At 49.4% G+C, this 25,385-nt stretch overlaps 1 protein-coding gene across 2 annotated transcripts; it reads right to left on the minus strand.

The window, feature by feature from the left end:
- Nucleotides 1-1,538: 1,538 nt before the first annotated feature.
- RNF122 (ring finger protein 122) lies at nt 1,539-21,525 on the minus strand. 2 transcript variants are annotated; one of them, XM_090053104.1, is made up of 6 exons: nt 21,194-21,525; nt 11,000-11,156; nt 5,101-5,146; nt 3,850-3,891; nt 3,620-3,699; nt 1,539-2,842 (listed from the first exon to the last, which is right to left on the minus strand). In XM_090053104.1, the coding sequence occupies exons 1-6, from the start codon at nt 21,216-21,218 to the stop codon at nt 2,728-2,730; spliced, it is 465 nt and encodes a 154-aa protein (XP_089909230.1). In that variant the 5' UTR covers nt 21,219-21,525; the 3' UTR covers nt 1,539-2,727. The 2 variants fall into 2 exon arrangements, with proteins under 2 accessions (XP_089909230.1, XP_089909229.1); XM_090053103.1 differs by having other exon boundaries at nt 3,620-3,702; nt 21,194-21,524.
- Between the last annotated feature and the right edge of the window lie 3,860 nt (nt 21,526-25,385).

The raw sequence follows: 25,385 nt of genomic DNA on the forward strand, positions 1-25,385 counted from the left end.
CTGAGCTAACCAGGCTTCTTCCATATATTGCATGTTTAATACATAGGAATGGTCCCAGTTACAACCGGTAGATGGCAGCAAGGGAGGCATGACTTCATTCCTAACCTTGCCAGCTATATTGCGATGATAAATACACCAAGCAGCACTGGGGACGTGTTGTGCTCAGAGGACTAAGCCATCCCTCCTGCATGGCTTCCTTGTCCTCATCTGTCACTCACACAGCAAAAATGAAAGCCAGAGCTAGTACTGGAAGAGCTGGGAAAACAATGCACGGTAAGGGTTTATTTAAGGAAGGGTGAGAATAGAGGCTCGGATCCTGCAACAGTCCCAGCAGCTGCTAACCCCTGATCTCATTATCCTGCACGAAAGAGTCTGAGGCACGCTGAGCTACAGACACATTTCATCGAGCGGCTCAATACACAGGTTTGTGTGCAAAGCAACGATCGGTACCCCATCAAACCACACTCACATGGCCTTTCCATTCTCTTCGTTTGAGTCTCTCTTTGTGCGAGATGACACACACTAGCTGACAAACTGCAAAACTCAAAAAAGAGACTTCTGGTGCGGCAGGAAGCAAGTGTCCACATCGCACCTACGGCGTCTTCATTTGCAAAGTCAGATGTCCCATTTCCTGTCAGGCTGGTCTCTTTTAACCAGTTTGGGCTTTGTTTTTTTTTTCTCTTGTTGTTGAAATTTGGGGTCTGGGGCCAAACCAGTTCTGAATGCTATCGAGTGTGGTTGTTCAAGCCTGTGTGGTGCAAGTATCCTGCCTCCCAGACTCTTCAGCCTGGCGCTCCCAAATCCATGGCAGGCATCCTACACGCAGACCCCAAGCCTTGGAGTTTAGATGCTCCCTAGTTTCACTTGCCCTGAGCCAAAAGCTGAAGAAGCAAGCTAGAGGGAAAGCCCGAGAGCAGCCCCCCATCACCATAAATTGTGTAGCTGAGATCCTCCCCCTGGCAGGCTTTAGTAGACTCTGGCAGGGGGGCCTGCTCACAAGGCACTGGACAGGTCTCCACCCTCAACTACACCATGCCATTCAAGGCTGAGAAGAAGGGGATGTCTAAGTCAAACCACCTGGGCTCAAAACCATGCTCATGGTATCTCCCCTGACAGGTACCAGTGTGAACTGTAAGATACAGCGAAATAGTAACGTCCCTCCCAGTGCATTTAACAAATTGCACTTCAACAGGCCCCACAAGTTGTGGCCACTTCACAGAAGAGGAAATGGAGGCATCAAGAAGTTGTGGCCGGAGAAGAGATTGCTCAATGATTCAGCAGCTCAGCTAGCTACAGAGCCCAAGAGCCCTAGCTTCCTGCCCTGCTGCTATAATCAGTCTTTCTTTTTCATTTAATTCCCTTAAAACATTTGTGGTAGGCTGAAATCTCTGTGCTTCAGGCCATAGGTGATTTTTTTTGACACTACAAGTAATGCAGTGTTTTCAGGGAGGTGGAGAAGGAATGAACACAAAACACTTCTTTGTGTTGGGATCTCTTGTTTTGCAGACACTCCTGGTTAGAAACAGTCACAGCCGGAACAGACTGAAATGTCTTCAGTTTAATTATTGTTTTACATAAAACTGTACACCCCCCACCCTCTGGGGTGCATAGAAAGCCTGAGACAATTAGGAAAGTATTACATACAAAAATAGTATTTACAGTGAAACAGGAAAGGGAGGTTGGGGGGGGATCGGGACTAGATTTTACCTACATCAGTGGTTCTTCTCTCTCTCTCTCACTTCACCCTTTCCACCTTGCAAGGCTTTACTTTCAATATGCAAACAGAATGATCTCAGAGCACTTTTCTTGATCTGTGCAGTCTCTGAGCAGGAAAACCCACAGCTGATTTAACCCCTTCCCTCCTTACAAAAAACCAGCACTGTCTCTGTGAGCTGTTCTCCCTTTCCACCCCACCAAAACCATTGCCCCTTGCTGCCACCAAAGGGGAAAGCCTCACCCCAAGCAAGCACCCAGGGCTGAATGTGAGCCTCTAAATGCCCCTCACATCCTAGCATGAAATGCTCTCTGTAGCTTTTGTGTTTTCGCCCATGCATGCACACTGGCTATTCTTGGAAATGACCAAACCACTCATTGTTGGGCTGGAGAGAAGAATCAGTGCAGGAATGGTCTCTGTCTGGCTACAGCCGTGCTAAAGCTTTGACCCTTTACAAGGAGTCTGATGGAAGAGGTTAGGGCCCCCAGAGTCGCTTCTGGTGTTACAAGTGGGCTATATCTAGCCTGCTTAGCCCCAAAGTGATGGGCGGCTCCAAGCGCCTAGGTCTAAGCTATAATTCGAGGGAGTGAGGGAGGCTCCCGGCCCACTTGACATTTCCAGCTCGGTGGTTTCTCAGGGAAACGTCCCGTTTCAGAAGCCTGATGCAAAGGACTTGGTGCCAGCAACAAGCACCAGGAAGGTTTAGACTCCCAGGCCCTTTGTGCATGTGAGTTCATGATGCTTAGGCCCCAGCAATCCCAATGCCAAGGCAACCCCTCCTCAGTGTAAATGTGGGGAGTGGAGGGGGGTCTTCCAACTTCAGCACTGGAGGTGAAAGGCCAGTCAGGCTTGCTTTCCTCCTGTGTGCATGGCAGATGTCTGTCCCCAAGCACTCAGAGGGGCCCGTTGCGGGCTGCTCAGTCATCCATGCAGTGGTGGGGTTCGAGTGCAGCGATCGCCAGAAAATGCTCTGCTGGCTTTGGCTTTGGCTTTGGCGGGGAGAAGAGGAGCCCTCACACCAGCTCATCCAGGAGGGTCCCGATGCCTTGGTGGGGCTCTGTGGAGCCTGCAATAGGTTTGTTGCACATCGGGCACACGCAGCGCACTTCCAGCCATTTCACAAGACACCTGCAGGCCACAAGCAAAAGGACAGTGGGTAGGTGGCTCCCGCTCCCTTCCTCAGGTCCCTGGGCTCTTTTCCCAAGCACCAAGTCACCAAACCCATGGGGCTTCTGCCACTGACAGGCACCCAGCCCTGAGGGCCTGATTCTTCTTTCTTCCTGCTCTCCTCCCATTACCTTCCCTTGACTACCAAATTGCCGCTGCATATTAACCAGAGTGGGTCAGCCCTATGGAGCGCCTCTTGCTGAAGCACCCTGCCCTCTTACTAGTTTGGAAATGAGCTCCATGGAGAGAGGAAGAAACAACGGGGAGAGCAGGGGCTCTGTGCTCCCGGGGGAATCTTTCTCCTTCCAGTGCCCAACCCAGTCCGTTCTCATGCTGATATTTGGAGCGGCTGAGATGGGAATCACCCGACCAGGCTGGGTCTTAACCCTCCCAGGGAGTTGACCATGCTGGCTCTGCGGCCGGGGAATGCTTGGATGCTTGCTAAAAGCTAGACTGGGAGCAGATGATGAAGTTAATAATGGGTCCACTGATTTTTTCCCATCCAAGTTGCTGAAGGCTGCTCTTCAGCAGCCAGAGAGAGAGCAAGGTCAGGATGCTGGGTCTCTTACCACCCAGGAGTGACATGGGGCATAGAGCGAGCCTCTTGCACACTTGGAGCACATCTGTGGCGCCAGGCCTCTACCTGATTGTGAGCATGGGCAGTGTAACCACACAGCAGGCCTCCTGCCTGCCTGGGAGCCCAGAGCAAGCAATGGGCTGTCCTTGGCAGCTACTCACTTTCTGTGGAAGGCATGTTGGCATGGCAACACTCCCAGCTCATCTTTCACTTTAAAATCTTCCAGGCAGACGGCACAGGTCTGCTGCGGGGAAACAGAAGGGGAGGGACGAACAGGCAGGACAAAACATCACGACAAAACTCAGGAAACAGTCTCCGAGCATCGCCTGCAGCCTCCCCCCTGCATGCTGCCAGAAACCCCAGTCTCGCCACTCAGGGTGGGCAGACTTACCCCTTGCAAGTTTAACTTCTTGGCATCACCCTTCAAAACCACCTGGAGGGCACAAGGGGAAAGGAGGCAGCAGATCAGTATCAGAAACAACTGGCAAAGAGACCGGGGTGGTGATGAGAGTGAGTGCTGGGCTGGGGAAGCTGCCTCGGAGACAAGAAGGTGGCAGAGGTGATACCTTTGCTTAGGCCAACTAGGTATTTGCCAAAAAAAACCCCTTTATTTGCAAGCTTTTGGGCGCACGCGCCCTTCATCAGGCATAGGAGATTGCAAGGACTGTACAAGTTCTCTTAGGTTGAAAAGAAAATTCATGTTTTACAACCAGGGTGAGCCACACAGCTGCTCCCCAGGGTAGCCCCAGGACTGGTGTTAGCAGGGCAGGACTCACAAATCTTGACAGGGCCTGGACTGGAAGAGCAGGGTGGGCAGCAGGTCAAGAACCAGGAAAAGCAACAGAGCTGCCAGGAATCGCAGAACCAGAATAGCCGGTCCGGCCGCACACTGACAGCTGCCAGGGGTCGCAGATCCCGAACAGCTAGCGGGGCTGCAGGCCCTCCACACACCCACTCCAGCTGGCATTGCTATGCCCCCCTCCCTGGTTTCTCTCCCCAAATAACACCCCTTTTGGGGCTCAGCAGCAGGCTTTGGGCAAAGAGCCTCTGAAATAGCTGGTCGTTTCCCTGCAGAGGGCAGCAACTGGCCATCTTGGCTTACCTCCCCTGCTTTACGTTGTTATCACTTATTATAGGTTGGCCTCTACCAGTACAGACCTTGTTTCTCCGTGTGGCCGGTTTTCCCCTTCCACTGGCTCAGCTTTGACGCTTTTTCCGCTCAGTGGCATTTGCGAGCTGATAGCTCAGCCCTAAATGAAGCCAGAGGCGGATACACGGCTGCACTATTCCTCTTCAGCCACAGAGCCTTCATGCTCAGGTAGTAAGTGGGATGTAGGTACACTGGGTTCCCTGCACAGTAGTAACTTTTATCTGCTTGGGGCCCTGCCTCTGAAGAGCAGAAAGCAGCCCAGGAGCTGGTAGTTCACCCCTAGGTGAATAGTCTTGCACTACTGTTATCCCTTTGGATGGCTTTTTGACTTGTGCAGAACGTAAAAGTTGTCAGTCCTGCTCCTTACAGACCAGTGCCCCTCCCTGGCACTTATCTACCTATGTGTAAATAGGTAGATAAGTGCCAGGGCCAGTACCACAGGCCCAGTGCTAAACTGTATGCGAGTAAATGGAAATCAACCCCAGACTTTACCTCCTTGTATCCAAATCTCTCGCTCTGGGCCTGGTGACGAAGTTTGCTAGGGAGGGAAAAAAATAATATATTCTGTTATAAACTCCACTGTGCATAAAATAACAGTTCAGGCTGATAAGGGACACTGATGCAAGCTGAAGCCAGTGAAACTCAGAAAATGCAGCACGTCTATCAGGAATGTCTATGCATCAGGAAATACAATGTTTTTATCACCTACAAACCTACCAGCACAATCGCATCATCTGTTCCCCCTCAAGCCCAAACCGACCACAGTCAGAAAAGTTATATTCAGGCTACCTTTGCTGCTCTGACCTTCAGGCGAGTCTAACTGGACATGGGAATTTCAGCTGCATAATGAGAAAATCACAGCCACACCTGCTTTCTGCAGCAAGCTATGGACACAAATCTGCCCAAACTCCAGCAGAGGCACAGGGGAAGCTCAGCTTTGGACTCCAGGATAGGACAGGGTTCGAATGAATCATGACCCATCACAACTTTAGCCATGAAAGCTGTTTAGGATCTGGTAACTGGTGACCTCTGTCCAACTCATCTGGGGACAAGTGCTTATCTCACAGAAAAACAACCTTCCCATTTGCTATCAACAGGCCCCTTTGCTGCTGATTTGCCAGAGAAGCCGAGGAATGAATAGGCCCCAGAGAATGAGTTCCCTTCTTCTGGCTTCACCAAGATGATCACCCAGGGAAAGAAAGGATAATTGTATGAAAACTGTGGGACAATGCATGTTTATTAAGTGACAGCACCCCGAAGATATTTATTCATGGAGCAAAATCCTACACTGCAACCGCAGTGAATGAGCCTTTTCATAGTCCTGGCTTGAGAACAGACCTCTTTCTGACCAAATCCATCATCGCCGGGCCTTAGTGGATATGGGTCATAGGACATCAGGCATCAAATAAGGGACATTTTTTATCATTCAGGACAAGGGGGCACAGTTGGGCACATTGACAGAGCAGAGTATGGAGGCTGCTGCCTGCTCAGTGCTGGTCCCATGGATAAATGGGCAACTCCAGAGCTGTCAGTCCAGAACCCTTTGCCAATACTAAAGTCAATATTAACGCTCCCATGCTGCACATGTCCTTAAATCGGCTCAGATTGTCACGGTTAATGTTTACAAGTCACTTTTTTCACTTTCGAGGATCAACTCTGCTCTCTGCCTTCCTCAAAGCTGAACCCCAGGTGGAAACAGCGTAATACTTTCAGTGTAGGGTGCTGCCGTTTGGGGGAGCCTGACAAGAGATGCCTTGGGCCTGCTCTCTGGCATACCAGCCCCTGCATTTCAGGTTCACTTCAGCAAGAATAGTTTTTGCTGAAAATCCGGTACCTCGTGAAGGGCATCTTTGCAATAGGAGCCTCTAAACTCAAAGACTGGCCTGTGGCACTGTAGTTGTGGTGACTTGTTTAAGGTTGGGGATAGGGATCAATGCCAGAGGAGGAAGCAGAACTGATAACACCACATAAGCACAGGGACCACAAAGCCAGGACTCTCCACGTGCCGAATCAACCTGAGTCCATGTCCCTTTGCTGCTTGGAAAGAGAAACCTCTGAGCCAAAGATGCTGCCAGGAAGGGGATTATTTTGGTCATTATTTCTTCTTTGCATTTTTCCCTTTTCATTGCAGCAGCTCAGAGGGTTTGGGCTGGGGGTGGGCTGGGGGCGGGCACTGAGCTTGCATTCACTGCTCACTTTCTGTTTTGCAAAGGAGCCAGCTCACGGCTGATCAGAGCCTAGCGTCTCCTGAAATATCATCAGGAATTGGAGGACAGGGCCCGATAAGATCATGCAGCCTGCGGGCCTAATTGTTTCGCTTAGGAAGTAGTTAGAGTTCCAGGAAGCGCTGTATTTCCAGAGCAATGCTGACCCGCCAGCAGCCGCTAAGCCTGGCCTGGCCCTGACCTTGGACTGAGGATGGGGGTGGCCAGCACTTTCACAGGACTCCAGGGGGACACAATGTATGGCGGTGATAAAAGAAACTCCCAGCCTGGCGCAGACAACTGCTCGCTTGTTTGTCTCCCCTGCAAGAGAGGCCTGGAGAAATGCCGCCACTGGCCCCCACAGACGTGGAAACACTTCTTGGCTGAGGGATACCCTTCCATTATCTTGCTTGAGCACCGCAGGGGTCTGGGAGGTCCGTTCCCCCAGCGACTGAGCCGTATCTGCAATTTGGACATCGCTTCCCTTCCTGCTGCCAGACTCTTGCAAACTGGATCCAGCCCCAGAGGGAGAGGAGGGCTGCTCTGCAAACACCCAGCGGCTGGGCGGGGGGAGGCTGAGTGGCTGGGAACATGTAGTGTGAACTGGTAATACTTGCACCAGGGACAGAGTGGCCCTCCTGGATCATGGGACAGCAGGCTTTCTCTTCCTGCTCACTCCTCGCCTGCTTTGATCCGTGCACATGGAGCCAGCTCCTTTGGGGTGGGACAGGGCACCTCACCTGGCCACTCCATCCCCCAGTTTTTGCAGCCTCCTCACTGCCCTCTTTGCTCTGGTCTAGGACGCCAAACTCTCACTTGCCCCCAGCTGCTGGCCTGCAATGAACAGGGAACTATTTCCCTGTTGAGTTACAGACCTCCCACCCACAACGCAAACTGCAATCAAGGGCCAGGACTACCTGGCTCACACCACCTCCCCATGCAGGATGATCACCACTGACAATATGACTCTAACCCCCCATGCCCATCCCTATGCATGTCCTGTGTCCCTGTGCTGTAAGCCTGGGGTCCATATGTGCTCCTGCACAGAGCCCAGGCCTCTACAGCTGGACATAAGGGAGTAAGTTAGCAGGGAGCAGTAGTAGGCTGTTATCGTCCAGTGAACCAGCCACGGGAAGGAGGGACGTGAAACAGCACAGAGGTCGTCTTTATAGTCCATGTGAGTTGGGGGAGCAAAACGGCAGGCGTTCCTATGGAGAGGTAGGATGGCTGGCCCGAGGTTGCGTGCCTCTGCCTTGGCTGCATCTCATTGCATGTCTCCCAAGGTCTTAGCTTATTCCCAGCCTCCAAGTACATGGGAGGCAGCAAAGGCCTGAAAACCCCTGCCCCACTCTCGCCCACCCGCACATGCACACGCGCACAGACAGAACAGCCTTTATGTGCTGCCGTCAGGAGCAGAGGAACAGCTGCAGAAACAGCCTGCTATCAACCAGAATAATTTCCCAGGCAACCTCTGTCCCCATGCACCCCCCCCACGCACACACGCCAGATGAGACAACCAGGCTCATTATCCAAGCCACAAAAGCCGGAGTCCCTCAGCACCTCCTCCAAACCCAGTGCCCTTTCGTCTATTTGCTTTTATTAATGAGAATAAAAACACTAGGCTGAAGCGGAAGGGACAGGTCCTAGCCACGGTCCTTTACAATGAGCGAGCACTAGCCAAAGGCATAGTGCTCCCTTAAGCAGCACCCTAGGGAGCAGCTTTGGGGGAAGAAGGGGGCTGTGATGCCATATCTCAGTGTGGAGGCTGTCGGGCGCATTTAAGAGGCAGCTACTGCTCTGCCAGGGGCTGGAGACTTGGGCCACAAAGTTTGAGGAGTGCACTGACTGCACCTCTCTGCTGGGGAGACCTTGGTTTCCTGTGGGTTGGTTTCCCCCTTTCAAAGAACAAAGACTTTTTTGGACCTCACCCGCAAAGGAAGCTATCGCCGCAGGACAGAGAGGGGCCCAGCAGGGCTGGGGAGAGCCCGGGATGGAAATAGCTGCTGATCAGGACAAGGGTGCAAAGCCAGGGTCTCGGGGCAAGTGAGGTGCAAGAAGCATCAGCGGTGCTGGGAGAGCCCTGCAGTGAAGTCTTGAATTCAGCATTGCCTAGTCCGCTGAGTCCTTTCCAGAAATCCCAGCTGCTGCAACACTTAGTGTTTAAAAATAGCCTGCTTTTAATAGGCAAGGGTAATGTAAAGATACATCCTCTCACTGTATGCCACAGCATCTCCCCCTTCCCTCATAAACAATGCATCCATCCCGCTTGGTCACCTGAATAATATGAACCCCCTTCCTGCCATTTCCTGCTCTGCTCAGTCCCAGTCGTGTACTCAGACGGAGCCCTGTTGAGACCGGGATTTTGGCTTGGCTCAGAGCCCTGCAGGGAGCTGATTGTTCAGTCCTTGGGGGAATGGGGCGACTGCTCTTGGCAAATGGTTCCCAGCAGGTTACGGAAATAAACAACAGAGGCACTGGCAAGGAGTTTGCTCCAAGCAGGGTTAGACAATGCGGTGCTCGAACTGCCTGGGTCTACGGACGCTCCTGCTCCTGATTGTGCTTCTCTGCTTGGAGCTGCTGGAAAAGCCTGACTTTCCTCAGGTCCAGCCAGGACAAAATCTAGGGGTGCTGATTCTCACGTCCGGGCTGGAACTACTAGCCCACCCCTCTTGCATGGGTTCGTGTGTCCCTGGATGCAAGTTGACTCGGAGGCCATCAGTAGAGGGGATGCTCCTGTCCACCTGCTCTTGCCACTTGTCTATCTTGGGGATCTGCATGTGAGGCAGCAGAAGTGCTCCTTTCTGGCCCCGGGCATGGGACGTGTCAGTGTGTCGCACACGGCTGAGGAACAGCTGCCGTTCCCAGAGGTGACACATGGAGGGATCAGATGACAGAAGAAACCTCCAGCGAAGAGAAGGGAAACTGCTGCTCACAGGCAGCTCTGGAGATGAGAGCAGCTGGGATTAAAATCCTCACGCCTGCCAAATTCGCTTCTAGAAACCCTCTCCCAGACGCCATCCTTTGCTGGGGAGAGCTCCCCCAGGTATTATTCCACCTGCCAGGCCAGGGGGAATACAGGGTTAACTCCAAAAGAGCTGTAACACTAGCCATGCTCTGAAACTCAAGACAGATTGATGGGCCCTAGTGACACACATGAGATTAATTTCTTCTAATTTGCTTAATACAAATAATAGATCTCAGAATATGACTGGAGGCGACAGGCAGCCTTTGGGAGGCTATTAGAGGCTTCTAAAAATAGTCTCCAGTCTCTCAGATGAAGCTGGTGCTGTATCCAGAATTTCTCCAGAATGGGTGACCCCAGGGTCAGCTCCTTTGCTGGCCACCCTGTCCCTCTCTACCCCACAAACACAGACCTGTGACCTTATAACCATGGGGCTGATCATTTGATTCCTTGGGGACAGAAGGAGATGGGATGATTGCTCTGAACCAGTGGCTCCCAGCAGGTGGGAGGGACGGGGGGGGGCACAAGGAGGGGATGGTCATTTTTTAAGGTGTCACCCCATCAAAACGCAATGGTAGAGTAGTATGCTTTGTTAAGGCTGCCCCCTTAAAGGGCACAGAGAGCAGCAGACCTAGTGCCTGACCCATCTTGTTCTGTTTTGCTTTTTGCAAAAGCCTGGAAGAGCAATGGCGCTCCATCTATAAGCTGTCACGCTCTGCAAAAAAAAAAAAGAAAGAAAGAAATAGCAGCACTACCAGCTGGGAATCATTACTGACCCTTACAGTAATAAATGAGTGTGTGTGCACGCGATGGAGGATGAGTTTGGTAAGGAAACATGAAAGGCATTTTTATAGCCAAGCAAAGTGAGACAGAGAAGCACAACTCTCCGTAGGGGAGAATATCAAACCGACTCCATGAATTGGACCTTTCTAGGGGCAGAGATTAGCAAGGGTAAAATCAGGCTAAGTCAGCTGGCAGCAGTGACAGGACGATCACGACTTACAGAGTTCTGCTCAAACCACTTCCTAGAGTCGTGCAGGGCTGCACAACTCAGTTTTTCTTTAAAATAAGAATTTCCAGCCAACCAAACTGGTGCTAATGTCTTCAGGCCACCCAAAAGACAGCGGTGAGGGTGATACTTCTCCAGGAAGCACCAGCAGATAAATGGGCTCCCTGCACCCTCCTGCAATGAGTGTGTGCAGAGCTCAGCAGTTCCCCAGCTCACCTGATGAAGTAGCAGCAGAAGATGAGGCTGAGCACAAAGACGAAGATGCCAGTGCCGAAAATGACCATGTAGATGTTCAGAGGCAGGTCCTGGAAGGTGATCGGAGGCATTGTGCACGATTTATTGGTATAAATCAGCCCCAAACTGCAGAAGCATCCTTTCGGGGAGAGAGAGAAACAGCCTTTACCATCAAGAAAAGGATGCGGAAGAGACGAGGGAGGCAAAGAAAACTTACCCTTCACTGCAGCATGCACAAGGGAAATAAATACGCCTTAATCTTCATTTTGGGGTACAGACTTTATGGGGGGGAAGGTGCAATTGCTGTCCTCTTGTCACATGTTGGGTCCTTCACTGGGTCTGACACATGGAGGACCTAGCCCTGATACGCAGCTACAACTCAGTCTGCAGAGACTTGTCTTTGGAGCTCTCCCTTCACATCTCTCTGGTGTACGAGGTATCTCATCACTGAGATGAATACCCTGTTTGTGGGAAGGACAGGCCTAATTCTCCCTCTAGCCCTTGAACAGCTATTCCGTTGATTTTCCCTTCACTGCATCATAAAGAGTAGCTAGGCAGAGAAAAGTGACTCTAAAATTCGCCTCTGCTCCCCTGGCATCTCTCTGCATCCTGTTAGACTCTAGTCCCATCTGCTCTTCATGGCTCTTTCTCCCATTAGCTCTAACCCAGATACAGGAGAGCAAACTAGTTTCTGTTCTGCCCCACTGCAACCTCTAAAGAACCGCCCATGCCAACGCATGGCAGACTCTTCGCCAGAGGCGCAGAATTGATATTTCCATCCTCAATGGACTTTGCAATGTGGGCAGAACATAAAACCAAGCATCATCTCACAGCCTGTAAATGGAAGAGTCCTGCCCTGAAGTTGTCCGAGAAAGAAATGCACAGCCCTGCTCTATCCTTTTTACAGCTGGTTGTATGATGATTACTACACCTTAGACACGATACCTCCATCTCAATGAGAACACCCCATAAGGGATGTGAAGCCTGGCAGGGGTTGTTGGGGACTACCCAAAGAAAGACACCTTTTTTCCTACTGCTCCTGGATTCTCAGCCTAGCACTGTTGTCAGCACTTCCCACATCCACCTCTGAGCTTCAGGGGCAGTGATCCGAGTCCCGGGAGCTGGCTTCCAGACTGGCTTGCCTTGTGCCATCGCTCGTACCTGCCATAAATCCCCAGTGTCCTGCCCTGAACCTTAGGTTGCATCCCTGATTCTGCTCAATTGTTTAATGGGGATTTGCTTCCATTTCAGCTGTCAATGTCAAACCCTTTTTTAAATGGGATAAACTTCTAAGAGCCACACCTTGTATTAGCCCAGCTTCCCCTAGATCCAGGCAGGAGTCACCTCGATCAGTACAAATGATCAAATTGTACTACGGCAGCTCCTGGAGACTCCAGTCACAGACCTGGCCCTAATATTGCCTAAACACAGAGCAAAACCACAAGCCATGCCCTAAACACCTCCCCCAGTAAGCAGCTTCTTCACTCCACAGCACTTCGGCTTCACACTAATGCACCTGCATGGATAGCTGGGATGGAGGCAAACCTCTGCCACATCAACAGTGTAGATACTACATGGTATGCTTGCAGCACAGCAAATTTTTTTTTTTTTGGTTATAAGTGTAGATTTCCCAAGGGCATGCCGACCATAGTGCACCCAGGGCCTGGTTTTATTAAACCAATCATTCCAGCAATCCAGGCACTTGGAACAAAAACAGACACGTGCTCCTTATCTCCATAGAAATGTAGTGTGCTGAGATGGAAGATTTATGGAAGGACAGAGTAATGCTTGAAAAACAGGGACAGTTGGTGTGTCATCACAGCACTGTGCTAGCATACCAGCGCCAGAAACAGAGGCTGATGAGCTTCTTTGGAGCTCCTGGGGAATGGATGAATTCCCACTTTCAGCCCTGGAGCAGTGAGTGCACCTGTCTTGAAACACATGGTAGTCAATGAGAGCCTTTCAGCTGACTGCAGGGTACTTTGGATCAGGCCTAATACGCTCAAGTGCACAGGGGCAAACTCACCGCTGCCCGCCTCTAGCTCATCCCACATGTTAGACATTTTACATTTCTACCCATATGATATTCACAGGCTTGTTCTCGTCTGCTGAGGATGCTCTCAGGATCCACAAGAGATGCATCTAACTCAGGCCAACATCAGCACAGCTCCTATTCCAGATTCAGCAGCACAGGAGTCCTAAGTGGGAGCAGAAGATGCTGGGAGGTGGGTAATGGTGCAGGAAGAATGTAAACCCAACGATGTGAAGGAGAGACAGGAAAAAACCTGTCACAACAGACAGAACGCAGGGGAAATGGCAAAGCCAGTGTAAAGCAGCTCAGTTGGAAGCTGAGGCAAAGCAAAACCCTGCCATTTGAAAGCCCTGTCTTTGTATGTCTGAACACAGCACTGACTCCATGCAAATGGGAACCTTGCCTTCACTTCCAGATCTCTGCGTCTCTGAACTGAGGCCCCATCTGCGTGCTGGAGCACCTCTTCCTCCTGCCTTCCCACTCCAGCGCCTGCTCTGTTGAATCTCATTTAAACCCTCCTAGAGAAACACTTAAGGTTTTAATTACAGACAGTTCAGTCCCATTTTTCCTCCTGCCTCTGGCAAGAGGGCAACATTTCCTCTCTACCACAGAGCTAGGAATGACCATGCCATCTTATTTCTGATCCCGGGAGGGCAGCTGAGGGACATGGAGGAGCTGCAATAGCTGTTCGCAGAGAGCGGCAGTGCATCTTCCCGGGGTAAGGGAGAAACTTCGAGCAGGGAGGGGACTGCAACTACAAGGGAACTGGCAGCTGGGAGAATGGTGTACGATCCTGGTGTCCTTGAAGCCAATGGTAAAATTCACTTCAGTGGAGCCAAGATTTTACACTGACTCACTGTGGGAACCTAAGGAGGTCGTTGCGTCTTGCTTTGGTTTCAGCTGTTATTGAGCAGGGATAATGAGACATCTGTCCTGGCAGAAAGGCTTTGTTGGGATGGAGAAATCAGCATCTCTAACTGGTTGGAAGGTCCTTGGATGAAAGATGCTGTCTACAATGTTCAGCTCCTCCTATTCTGCATCCCCCGACTTCCCTATATAAGGCAAATCTAACATTTTTGGAGCACTACAGGTATATCCAGAGCTTTATAAACACATGTAGAAATGGCTCCTGTCCCAGAGATCATGTGGTCTAAAGGCCACATTTTCACACTGCTACTACGCCTGGGTCAGACTCAAGGACTGCACCTGGGTTTAAAACCAGGAGGGATAATTATACATCCAGTACTAAAATTTGTAGTTCTACAAGCCAAAATAAGCAGTGTCAGACCTCATGCTTCAGGGTGCAAACTGATCTCTCTGGGGGTCAAGACCGAAACTTCCTGTACCATCCCTACCGTGGACTGTACTACAAACCGAGTGCCTTACAAGGCAATTTTTTGGGGGTGCTATTTTGAAGCTTTAAGTAATTGTCAGACCTGATGGAGCACTGCCCGGTATGGCAGGAGACAGGGTACTCAGCTATATGCATCAGTGCTCTGTCCTTACGTGGCAGAGAGACAATACAGGCTAATATAAAGTGGTGGTCTGTTCCCGTACAATAGGATATGGGGCAGCTCCATCCAATTCAGTGCCTATCTCCTCTTGTGTTTCAGTCTATCTAGTATCTTCGCCTACTTTCTTTTGGACCAAATAGATCTATGGTCTCTGCAGACCTTTCCCTAGAAGAACAAGCCAAAATGCCCACAGTCCTATACCCCTGAGCATCAGAGGCAGGAAAAGACAATAGAGAGAAGTGGTCTCTTTTCTCTGTTGTGATGGAAACTTAGCAGGAAAAATCAAAACCTGACTCAATCAGCCACTTAAAAAAAACCCAACCCTAAATGACATAATAGTGGTATGTCATTTGGAACTCAGGCATGAAAGCAGCTGTTACAGGATACAGGAAGGCCCCTTAGAAGTCAGCCAAAAAGAGAGTGGTGACTAATAATGATAATTGACGATAAATACACGAGAAAGAAGATGACAAATAGAAGTCCGCAGCCGAGCTCAGTTCAATTTTGAAGCTGAGCAAGATGCTCAGAACCTGCTGGGAAGCGCCAGCTATTAGACCCAGGCAGGAGCTCAGCAGCAAGGTTTTCACACACACATACAAAATTGCCACCCAATTACACAGAGAAAGGGAATGTGAAGTGGCTCTCTGGCAACATGCTGGGTGCTTGCTGTGCACTTCTGCTACGCTTTCAGATGCAGCATCAATCTGTGTGGTAGGACAGGCTGAGGCCTGTAAGTACCAGAGAGGAAGGGTGGCATTATAGTTAAGCCAGTGGGATAGAGAGCAGTAGGTTCAATTCCCAGCTCTGTTTTTGACTTGATGCATGACCTTGGGCAATGCAAGGCATCTCACGCCTGGTTTTCCAAGGCACTCAGCTCTTGCCATCAATATCCAGCCATTTTTCCAACAAGCCTGACCCTAGCCAGGTGTTTGAGAGCAAAAACGCTCCATTCATGATATCTCTTGCCTTGAATTGTTGCAAGGAGGGACTCTCAAGAGCGTTTTGTCCCTGGACAACCTAAATCTCCTACTTACAAGCTGGGGGTAGTTGCAAGGAATCTAATTGCTTGGCAGGTTATCACTGATCGTCTAAAATGACCTAGGATTGAGAGCAAGCTTCTTGGGCTTTTAACTGACCACTCATCTATAGGCAGTGGAAAATCCCCTCAGTTGGTGCTTGTGAGTCTGGTACTGCTAAGGATAGAGGAAAGAGCTGACTTCTTTAACTTGACTGCTTTCATGTGAAGGTTGTTTGTTGACCAGGGTGCCCATAGGAGACTGTTAATCTCTGATGGTCTCAGAACAAGCTTCTGAGCCAGGGACATTATTCTTGCACAGAAAAAAAATGGAGTCTAGATAGGACCTTGCCTTTGTTCCCTTTGGATGCACCCCTTAAAAGAACTTGTGCTTCTGTTAGTGCAGGGGTGGGCAAAATGTGGCCCGGGGGCCAGATGCGACCCACCAGGTCATTCTATTTGGCCTGCTGGGCCCCTAAAAAATTCAGAAAATGTATATTTATCTGCCCCTGTCAGCCGCCCTCGATGGGTTGCCAAAACTCAGGAAGTGGCCCTCCACCCAAAATAGTTGTCCACCCCCATGTTAGTGCCTCTCTCTGTCTCCAGATTGCCCCATCCCTGCATATAGCCATAGCAGAACCCTGCTGCTGGAGCAGCAGACTGCGTTAAGTCAGTGCTAGTAATGGTGGCATTTCTGAAGGAGAAACAAGCTAGAAAAGAACTTTATAAAGATGATAACCTGCTCCTTTCTCTGAAGGGAGAGTGGGATCAACCTGCTCTTGCCAGCCATAAAACAGCTGGCAGGGCTAATTTTAGAACCTCCCACTTTGCAAGTATCATTCTTTAAAAATAGGCATTTGGGACCTGTGAGATCCTGCTGGAATTGCCAGAGATCGGATCAGATTCTGGGGAGTGCCCTTCTCCAAGCAGCAAGCGGGTGCCTGTGGCTTGGGGTTTAGGGGTGTGTTGTCAGGGAACATTAGCTTACGCGTTCTAAAAGTGTCATTTCAACGAGGTGACGCAGGCTTGAACAGGCCCTAAATGAAGCCAGTAAGAGACTGGGCTTGCCTGAATTCCCATCACACTGTTTGAACTCCTAGTGTAGTTAGGGGACCTTGTTCATATGGAGAGTGCATCAGTTCAAGTCAAGGAGCACATGTGAAGATGCTTGTGCTGAATTTCAAGAGTAGCTTGCTTAGGCCCAGCATAAGCCTTTTTCTAACAGGTTTAAACTGAACCAATGACTTTGTCCACACTAGAAGCATTTTACCAGCATAATAAAAGCTTAGTATGTTGGCAAGGTGCAAACAGTATTGAAACCACAGTGTTTAAGCTGTAGTTTGTACAGCAAAACCAATCTGTGGGCAAAGTATAGATAGTCAAAAAGCCCAGGGCTGAATTGCTTCAGTTTTTGCAGATTAGTTTAAACTGCAGAGATTGAACCAATAAGCAAATGAACAGACATTCACTTTTGATTCAGGAAATTCAACCATATGCCCGCAGTGGCTCAAGCCAGAAGGGTGCTAGGGCACAGCTCTCTGGCACATAGCCTGCATGGGCTGTGTGTTCACTTCCTCTTCCTCCTGCCTCTGAGGTTTCTGGGATTTGCAGGCCACAATCACAGCAGCAGAACTCTGCAGGATTGCTTGTCACTCCCTCTTCCTGCTTCCAGGTGCTTCTGGGATTTGTAGTCCACAGTTGCAACCAGCACTAAGTAAGCGGGGTAGGGCAGCTCCGTACTTGGGGGAAGGGAAGTTTAACCCACCTCCCTGGTCCCAGACGAGGGTAGCCATTTGTCCAGTTTCATAGAGGACAGCCTGGTTTTCTGCTACTCTGTCTTCTGTCCTATTGATACAAAACCAGATGCCTTTATGCCAGACAGGTAGAAGTCTGTGGAGAAAAATAGAGGACATAAAGGTGCCTGTTTTTGTATCAATAGGACAGAGTAGCAGAAAAGCGGGCTGTCCTCTATAAAACCACCAGGGTTTGCTGAGGAGTGGTGAGCCAGCCCTCACTGCTCCAGCTAGGGAGAAGAGGGTGGGGACAGCCCTGCTCTCTGGAGCAGACAGCCCAGCCCAGGCCAGCCCAGCTCAGGGCTGTAAAATGCTGGGATGCTGGGGGACAAGTTTCACAAACTGGTTTGACCTAAATCAGTTAAGTCTGATACTACATTCAACCAGGTTTATCTTAAACCAGTTTCAGCCGTGTATGTGCACTGGCTGAACCAGTTTCATCCATTTATGTGTAATAAACTTCTATTCTGTTACAGGTTTAAACCAGTTTCTGATAAATTAAACCGGTTTATGCATAACTTCTGTCCCTAGCCATACTTTGTCCTGGGATAAAATGGTTTCTCCCAGGACAAAAGTGACATCTATTTGTAGCCAAAGAGATTGGTCGTGAATTGTCCTATTCATACCCCAAAGTAACCTAGCTCCTGCTGTCAGAGGAGTTAGGCTAAAGGCTAAAGTAAGCGCTCTTAAACTGAATTAAGAGCATTTATGTAAAGGTTTGCTTTAGTTTAACTACACAGACCTGTACAGACAATGCCAAAGCCTCAGTTACTCCTTGCTTGTGCCTGGGACTTAAAACAGATTATTCTCTGACAAGGAAACTCCTCTTGTAATGTAGAAGACCCTGCTCCAGTTAGCCCAGACAAAGATAGGGCTAGCAGCACAGAAAAAAAACACCCTATACTTCCTCCCCTAGCAGACAGTCTCAATCACATAATTGTCCCAGAGCTGTGCAGCCCATTCCTGGATCACATATGAGGATGCGGTGAGATGAGAGACATGTATTTTAAATGTCTAAAGGAAACCAGAAATAATCCTATTTAAAACATATTGTTTGCTTAAGAAAACAAACTTGTTAGCACAGGTGGAGGTTTTCCCTCCTAGAGTCTAAGAGGGAGACAAGCGGGGGGGGGGAAAGCCCTGTCTTTCACCTTGTTTCGTCCAAGTTGTGAGTCAAGGACTAGATTTCCACAGCTACCAGATACAGAGATATAGATATATCTATAGATAGCTAGATAGCTAGATATAGATATCTATATATCTATCTATATCTATAGATATCAAATATATATATATGACCATGGAAAGGACAGTGAATATATTCACCAATGCATAACAACTGTGAGAAGGATTTCAGTACAGTCCTATATGGGAGCAATAGACAGACCACTTGGCCTTCATGCCACAATGGGGGCTACATGGCAGGACCCCGTGCCAACTTTGGTGGGTGCAACATTGAGCCTCATCAAAGCAAGAGACGCAGGGGAAATGCAAGGTTATGCTCACACTCACTGGGCTCTAGCCAAATGAATCATGTCACCTCACGAGAGCTTTTTTTTTAAAATGACAGAAAAAATGCAGCTGGTCAAAATATAAAAGCTATGTTCCCCAGTTCCACAGAAAGGTGACGGAGCGTGCAAACTAAAATCAAGATCTGCTCAGTGCCACACTGGTCTTATGAGCATATGCATTCCCCAAAGAGTGACCTCTGGGCCCACAATGGGAGTCAGTGCATCCTCTCCTCCAAACAAAGCTATGCATGTGTAGCCCCTTGGATTTGCACGTACCCACTGGACTACACAAAATATATATGTCAGTATTCTAGATATATTTCAACAAGAGGAAAAATGATGAAAATATGTAACTGGGAACAGGGATGGAAGCATACCCCCATTAAGGCAACTTTCCTGCAACACTTACACATGTACCTAACTTCATGAAGATGGATTCATATGCTTGAATGCTTGTCGGGACAGGGCTTAAAGCCAGATTTTACAAACCTGAGTGCCTACACTCATATTCCAAAATCCACGTGTAAGTTCTTGAATAAGAGTGGCTTTGTTTTCTGATGTCCCCAGTTTCTCAGCTGCTGAAGCTAGTAGATGCCATGAATCTTCAGAACCACGAAACGCGACTGTGCTTTATGGGCCTAACGTGACGGACCCAAGATGGACCCATTTTCTCCTGGTGTATTTCCATGCATCTAATTTTAAAGGCAATGCAGGCATTTTAAACACATTAGCTGTTAACATGTGGCAAGAATATTGGCTTCTTGTCCCTGAAATTGCACAAAAACACACAATATCTGAATCTGTGTTATGGAAGAGGAAACCACTGGTTGCATTATAAGGAGCTTCAAACTTTGCAGCCCTTCAGGAATTAAAAGAAACCAGCCTTATCACCCAAGAATAGTTTTGATGAGAGAATTCCCAGCATGCTTTCTGAACAACTTCACCATAAAACTAAATGCCTGATTATTTTACAAACTAACGTATGCACGCGTGACTGTCTTCATGGACATTTGGTACGTTTAACAGGATACAGCGGAGATGCAAAGCCTTGTCTTGGGTCCTTCTTTAATAGGTTTATTCCAGTTGCATGGACACATGGAAGAGGGATTTTCAATATGAGCAGCAGCCAAAATGAATGCATGGCAAATTAATTTAGTAAATGGCTTTATTCATTGGAGCTGAGCAGGATTCACTGAACTTGAAATAAAACCAAATCTCCTCCCCACTTTTTCCATTGTCTTTTGCAGCACATGGCCAATCGACTGTGGGCTAGTTAAATTTCATGGAACTATATGCAGTTGAGGGAGGGCGAAATGCCATGCAAACTAGCCATCAAACAAAAGCCTCTTGAAATAATTGATCCAAGCTCAGTATGAGTAGATCCAAGAAGGGATTCTTCTTATAATTAACCATGATACGTAGGCAGAGCCATGGAGCATTCACCATCTGTTAGCTATTAAAAACACAAGTCTGGCAAGGGAAAAAAAGGTGGGGGGGATAGGGAGGAGGGACGAGAAGGAGAATACAGTAGACAAGGAATAAAAAGTTCCCAAACGTAAACTGGAAAAGATTTCTCCACAATGATGTAGAACTGTAGTCGAGGTACTTATTTGTTGAAAGACATCGGATAGCCCTTTTAAAAAAATTTTTCTTTGTTTTGCTAAGCATATATTTAAGGAAAATAGAAGCAGCAAAACCAGGGGGAAAGGGTTTGATCCAAAATATTTTTCTGTCACTATTAGCTAATCCAAAGTGAAACACATCAAGAGAAAGACAGCATTCAGACGGAAGCAGCATGACTGAATTGGCTAATCTTGGTAACTCTTTCAACAAGAAGCAAAAAAAGTTTCTGCCTAAAGATTGCAAAAGTCCAAATCTGAGTATCAACTCCAACGACCCCCTTCAGGGTAGCAGCGAGACTGAGGAAAGGATTCTCTGTCGGATGTGGAGTCACTCGGTTTTGACTTCATCGCTGCACTAGAAAGACAGTTTCGCTCTCTCTTTCTCTCCCTGCCTCCGAGAGGGAGAGAGGAAGGGGGAGAGAGAGGAAAGTGGAAACAAAGCCGCAGCTTGTATTTCACATGTTTTTGGCAGCAGCGTGAATTCCCCACTCCCAGTCTTGATGGGAATGACAGACGTTTTACCTCTGTAGAAAAATTTTGGACTTTGCCTGGCTGTAGAAAGAGGAGCCCTTTCCCATCTCAGCAGGGAGCAGAAGCCACTGGGGCACGCAGCACAATGAGACTTTCTGCATGCCCACGGACATGCACGCGTACACCCCCTCCACCCCCAGCCCATGCCAGATACTAACCGTTACACCACTGAAATGGGTGCATCAATGAGTCCCAAAGGCTGCCTCTTGCTAGGAAAAGGGAAACGAGGAGGTGGATCCTTCCTCTTGTCAGACCCTCGAGGAGATGGGGAGCATAGCAGCACCCAGAAGAGCTTGCTCCCTCCCAGCAGCTGTCCAAGGAGCAGGCGGGATAGGCTTGGAGGTGACAACAGAAAAATCCCAGGGCAGATGATGATAGAGGGAGGAAGGCTTGGGCAACTGGGGCCTCTTGGCTGCTCCAATTGCAAGGCACTAGCTGCTGCTCAGGGGTTGTTTCCTACTCCCTAGGACATTGTATAGGGCTGACAAGAAGCAACCTCCTCCATGAAACCCCACCCCTCCTGGCTTATTATCCACAGACAGAGCCAATCCCAGGCTGAGCTGCCTGCCTCATTACTATGCTTTCTGTGTAAAGATTGTGTGTGATAGGCTGGCTTTGAAGTGCCTCTCCAGCCTATGCTTCTCAGGCAACAGGCAGTGTTTGCTTTGCTGCATATGTACTTAGCTAATACAACCCAAGTTGAAATGACTTTTTGAGAGCCTGGGAGCAAACTCAAACACAGCTCCGTTTGCTTTCCATGGGTGTAAGGGTCACCAAGGAGTCCTCTAAGAGTTAATGATTGCACGTGCATTTTTTCACAAGGGGACTGTGTTAAAATAGCATCACAGAAGAAGCTGGATGGCTCTTATTCTCAGCAGTCTACGTGCAAGTTGTGGATATAACGGTGTGGATTCTTGTACGGGATTTTGGACCGACAGATCACTGTGCCGGGTGTCCCTATGACACCAGCGAGAGGCAGGGATGGGAAATCCTGGCATTGGGTGTGACTGAAGGCCACGTAAATCACACCGGAGGCAGAACCCATGAACCCAGGGCCCCTTCCCCTGAGCGAAGTCTATAAAATGCACTTCGAATAGTTTTAGCTGCACGCTTAACTCTAAATGATGCATTCCCTCCCTCACATCCCAGAGGGTGCGTCTACACGAGACACTTACTGAGCATTAGCCCAATAACGCGGCACAGTATCATGGTGGATAAAATCCATGCTAATAGCCTACCGTGCAGTGTTGTTAGACTAATGTGCAGTAAGCATCACAAAAAAACATGTGCCGGTGCTACTGCACAGTAACTCTAGTTACTGCGCTTTTAGTTAGCACTTCATTAAGCAAGGAACAGTAACTAAGGCGCATTAATGAATGTGGTAGACACACCCAGAAAGGATTATTGTATTTTGTACAGCTTGTATTTGCCATCTCTTGCTATGCCGTTTGCAGTGTTTGAAGTCAGGACCGGTCAATAAGTCTGTCTGTTTGCAGGGCATCTGGTGTACATAGCCACGGTTGCAAAAGTGAGGAAGACAAAGTTTGAGTGCTTCAGAGAATAAAGGAAACTGAGTGGTAGTAGACACGAGGAAACTGATGGTTTAGCGTGAGATTTCTCGTCCTTCCCACTCAAACAATGGAGTTATTAGAAAGCCGATGTGGGAATACATGGTCTACAGGTTTGGTTTAGCATAGCAATTGCTCAGCTGGGGAGTTCTTTGGAGCAGAGACTCTTTTTCCTTTATATGCTGTTACAGAGCCTAGTGCAGCAGGGCACAGGGTAGCTGCTCTGAGCCAGGCTCGTGGCAAACAACACCATGGCTCCCCTGCTCCACACACACAGACGAGGCCCTTCCACAGCACAGCAAGCCCAGTCGCGGGCTCTGTCAGTGCTTTCAGCCTCTGGATTAATTTGCTGATCCTCACTCAAACAAGTTTCCCCTCGTGCTCTGCACTTCCCTGATCCCGGCTTTACCGAACAATGGCTGTGCCCTGAGTTGAAGGCCTGATTAGCGCCCGGGCACACAATGGGAGCTGCGCAGCTGCAGGGCCCATAGCACAGGAGGTAAAACTGCAAAATCAGATGGGCACATTTGAGGACAATCCCTGCCTGTGTTGTTAGCTAGGATCTGGCTGCAGGGCCTCTGCCCAGCCCATTCCTTTGCCTGTTTCCCAAGACCTCCTAGGGCCCTGTTCGGCTGCAGAGCCGCGTTCAATACTACCGAGAAGCCCTCCATGCCCTGTCCAGCTCCAGCCCCATATTTTTTGTTACCCAGAAGCCCTGGGCTTGCTATTTGGAGTTAGTGTCATTGTCCTTTTCTGGACAGTTCCTTTATGCTGAATGTCTAGTGCCTATAATACAGGGGCAGGAGATTTCCCTCTCTGTCATATGCCTTTTTAAAAGAGTTAGCCCCAATCCTGACCCTCTGCCCACTCTCCCACACAACAGTGCCTCTTGTTGACAAAGGCTGAGAGGAGCATTTCTCCTGGTCTCCCTGGAAGCAGGATAGGCACCCTGCCAGCCCGCTGCTTGCCTGGTGCTTAGGCCTGCCGAGACACTAAGCCAGATGCACCGCGGCATCCCAGACAGTCTGGCTAGCATCCAAGCTGAGCGGCTCGCCCTTCAAAGCACTCAGAGCCCTCATTGCCACATGTTTATTAGATGCAAGCTCTTGATATACGGGGCTGCCCAAGCAGCCAACTGGTGTCAGGAAGTGGAAGAAGAATGGAGTTATATTAAGAGCGGCTGGACAATGCGTCCCCGAAGCACCGTGGTGCCAGTTATGCGCGGCTAAATTTGATCTGATCTTTCTCCACGTACTTACTCTGGGGTGGGTGGGATGGTATTGTAGCCACTATTTATAGGCTCTTCCAGCAGCGTTTCAGTCCTGGACCTTACCGCCTTTTGCAAGAACATCCACATTGCCCACTGAAGCTGTAACTTGGGATGCTCCCTTCCTACCCTTCTTCTTCCTGCTTCCTGACCCTCTTGCCAGCTTTCCCACTCCTCCTGCCCCCCCGGGGTTGTGCGGCACGTGAGCTCCCCTTAGACTTCAGCGGGCCAAGATATTCCAGGCTCTCAGTGGGAGCTCTGCAAACCAAGTGGTTTTCAGCCACATGCTATTTCCAACCCAACCTCAGCCTGAGTCAGACCTCAGCAAACCCCATGAAATCAGCCACATGCATCCTGATTTGCAGGGGTGGGGGCTAAACAGTGTCTTAAAGCCAGACCCAAGTTGCACAGCTTGATCTTATTTCTAGCTACGGGTAGAAATGGTAACCTCCTTCCCCTGGCACTCAGGAGGCCCAGAGGTGAACGACCAAGCTTCTGGCTTCCCAGATCTCTGGACCGAGCACCGAGTGGTTAGAAAGGATCCACAAAGCTGGAAACTGAAGCTGCCTGGCCACCTAAAACCTGGTCCTCGGGCACCTGCTGGTGGTCATTAGGAACACAGTTAGATGAGGTTGCTTACAGGGACCAGGCTGGGAAACTTATGGGGAATAAAGAGGAGGACTAAGAAGGAGCTACTTTTCACCTGTCGTTTTTTTTTTTAATTTTCTCCAGATCTTAGGCTCCCAGATGAAGTCTCTGTAGGCTCTTTGCTTACTCAGGTAGCCTGGCTCAGCCACTGGCTTCACATCAAACCAAGCAAGAGGGTCTCCGACAGGCAGACGAGCAAGAATCGGTTTCCCATAGGCAGGACAAGCACAACAGAGCCAGTGCTTCCCTAGCGTGGGTGCTTTGAAGAGCAGCGCAGACGTCCTTTATTCAGAATCCTTTCCCCGCAAGGCATGTTCCTCTTGCTCCTTGCAGGCTCCTGAATCCCCGTCTCTGCCGTGAGGGTGCGCGCCAGAAACGAATGGGCTAGAGCAGGCCTCTTGGTGCAGAAAGGACTTTCCATCACTAACAGGGAAGTTCATTTTTGCTGGCCCCAGTTTCATTGGCGGGGGTCCGACGGCTTTTGACAGAGTGCAACTTCTCCATCTGGTGGTCTTTGCTAAACATGACAGCAGGCTCAGCCTTTCTCACTTCCACCGTACTTAGATGATGTACTGGCTGTACTGCCCTGGCTGCTCCCTGGTTTCTCTGTCCACGTGGCTCCACTTTAGATGGCAGTCTTAGCCCTTTATCTTGGGGGCAAACATGGATCCTATTTATCGTGGGAGCTGGATGAATCTTAGGGCCTCGTTGCACCTTACACCGTGGACTGCACAAATATTGACTGATGTTAGTGCTAGCTTTGAGTTTGGAGTTGTCACACCCTTAGGCTAGAACAGCAGGTCTCAACTCAACTTTTTTTTGTATCAGGGCCCATTTGTAAACATTGATGGCCAGACCTGCCCCAGT

This window comes from Crocodylus siamensis, chromosome 6, assembly GCF_052110815.1.
Source record: "Crocodylus siamensis isolate JL-2025a chromosome 6, ASM5211081v1, whole genome shotgun sequence".
NCBI lineage: Eukaryota > Metazoa > Chordata > Crocodylia > Crocodylidae > Crocodylus > Crocodylus siamensis.

What these genes read in the sequence shown, in the direction of transcription:
- RNF122 (XM_090053103.1), bottom strand. Translation starts at nt 21,218, where the DNA reads ATGCACCCATTTCAGTGGTGTAACG. An exon ending in CCCATTTCAGTGGTGTAACG is followed by an intron (nt 11,157 to 21,193) that starts GTTAGTATCTGG and finishes TCTCCCCGAAAG; the next exon opens with GATGCTTCTGCAGTTTGGGG. An exon ending in AGAGATTTGGATACAAGGAG is followed by an intron (nt 3,892 to 5,100) that starts GTAAAGTCTGGG and finishes TGTGCCCTCCAG; the next exon opens with GTGGTTTTGAAGGGTGATGC.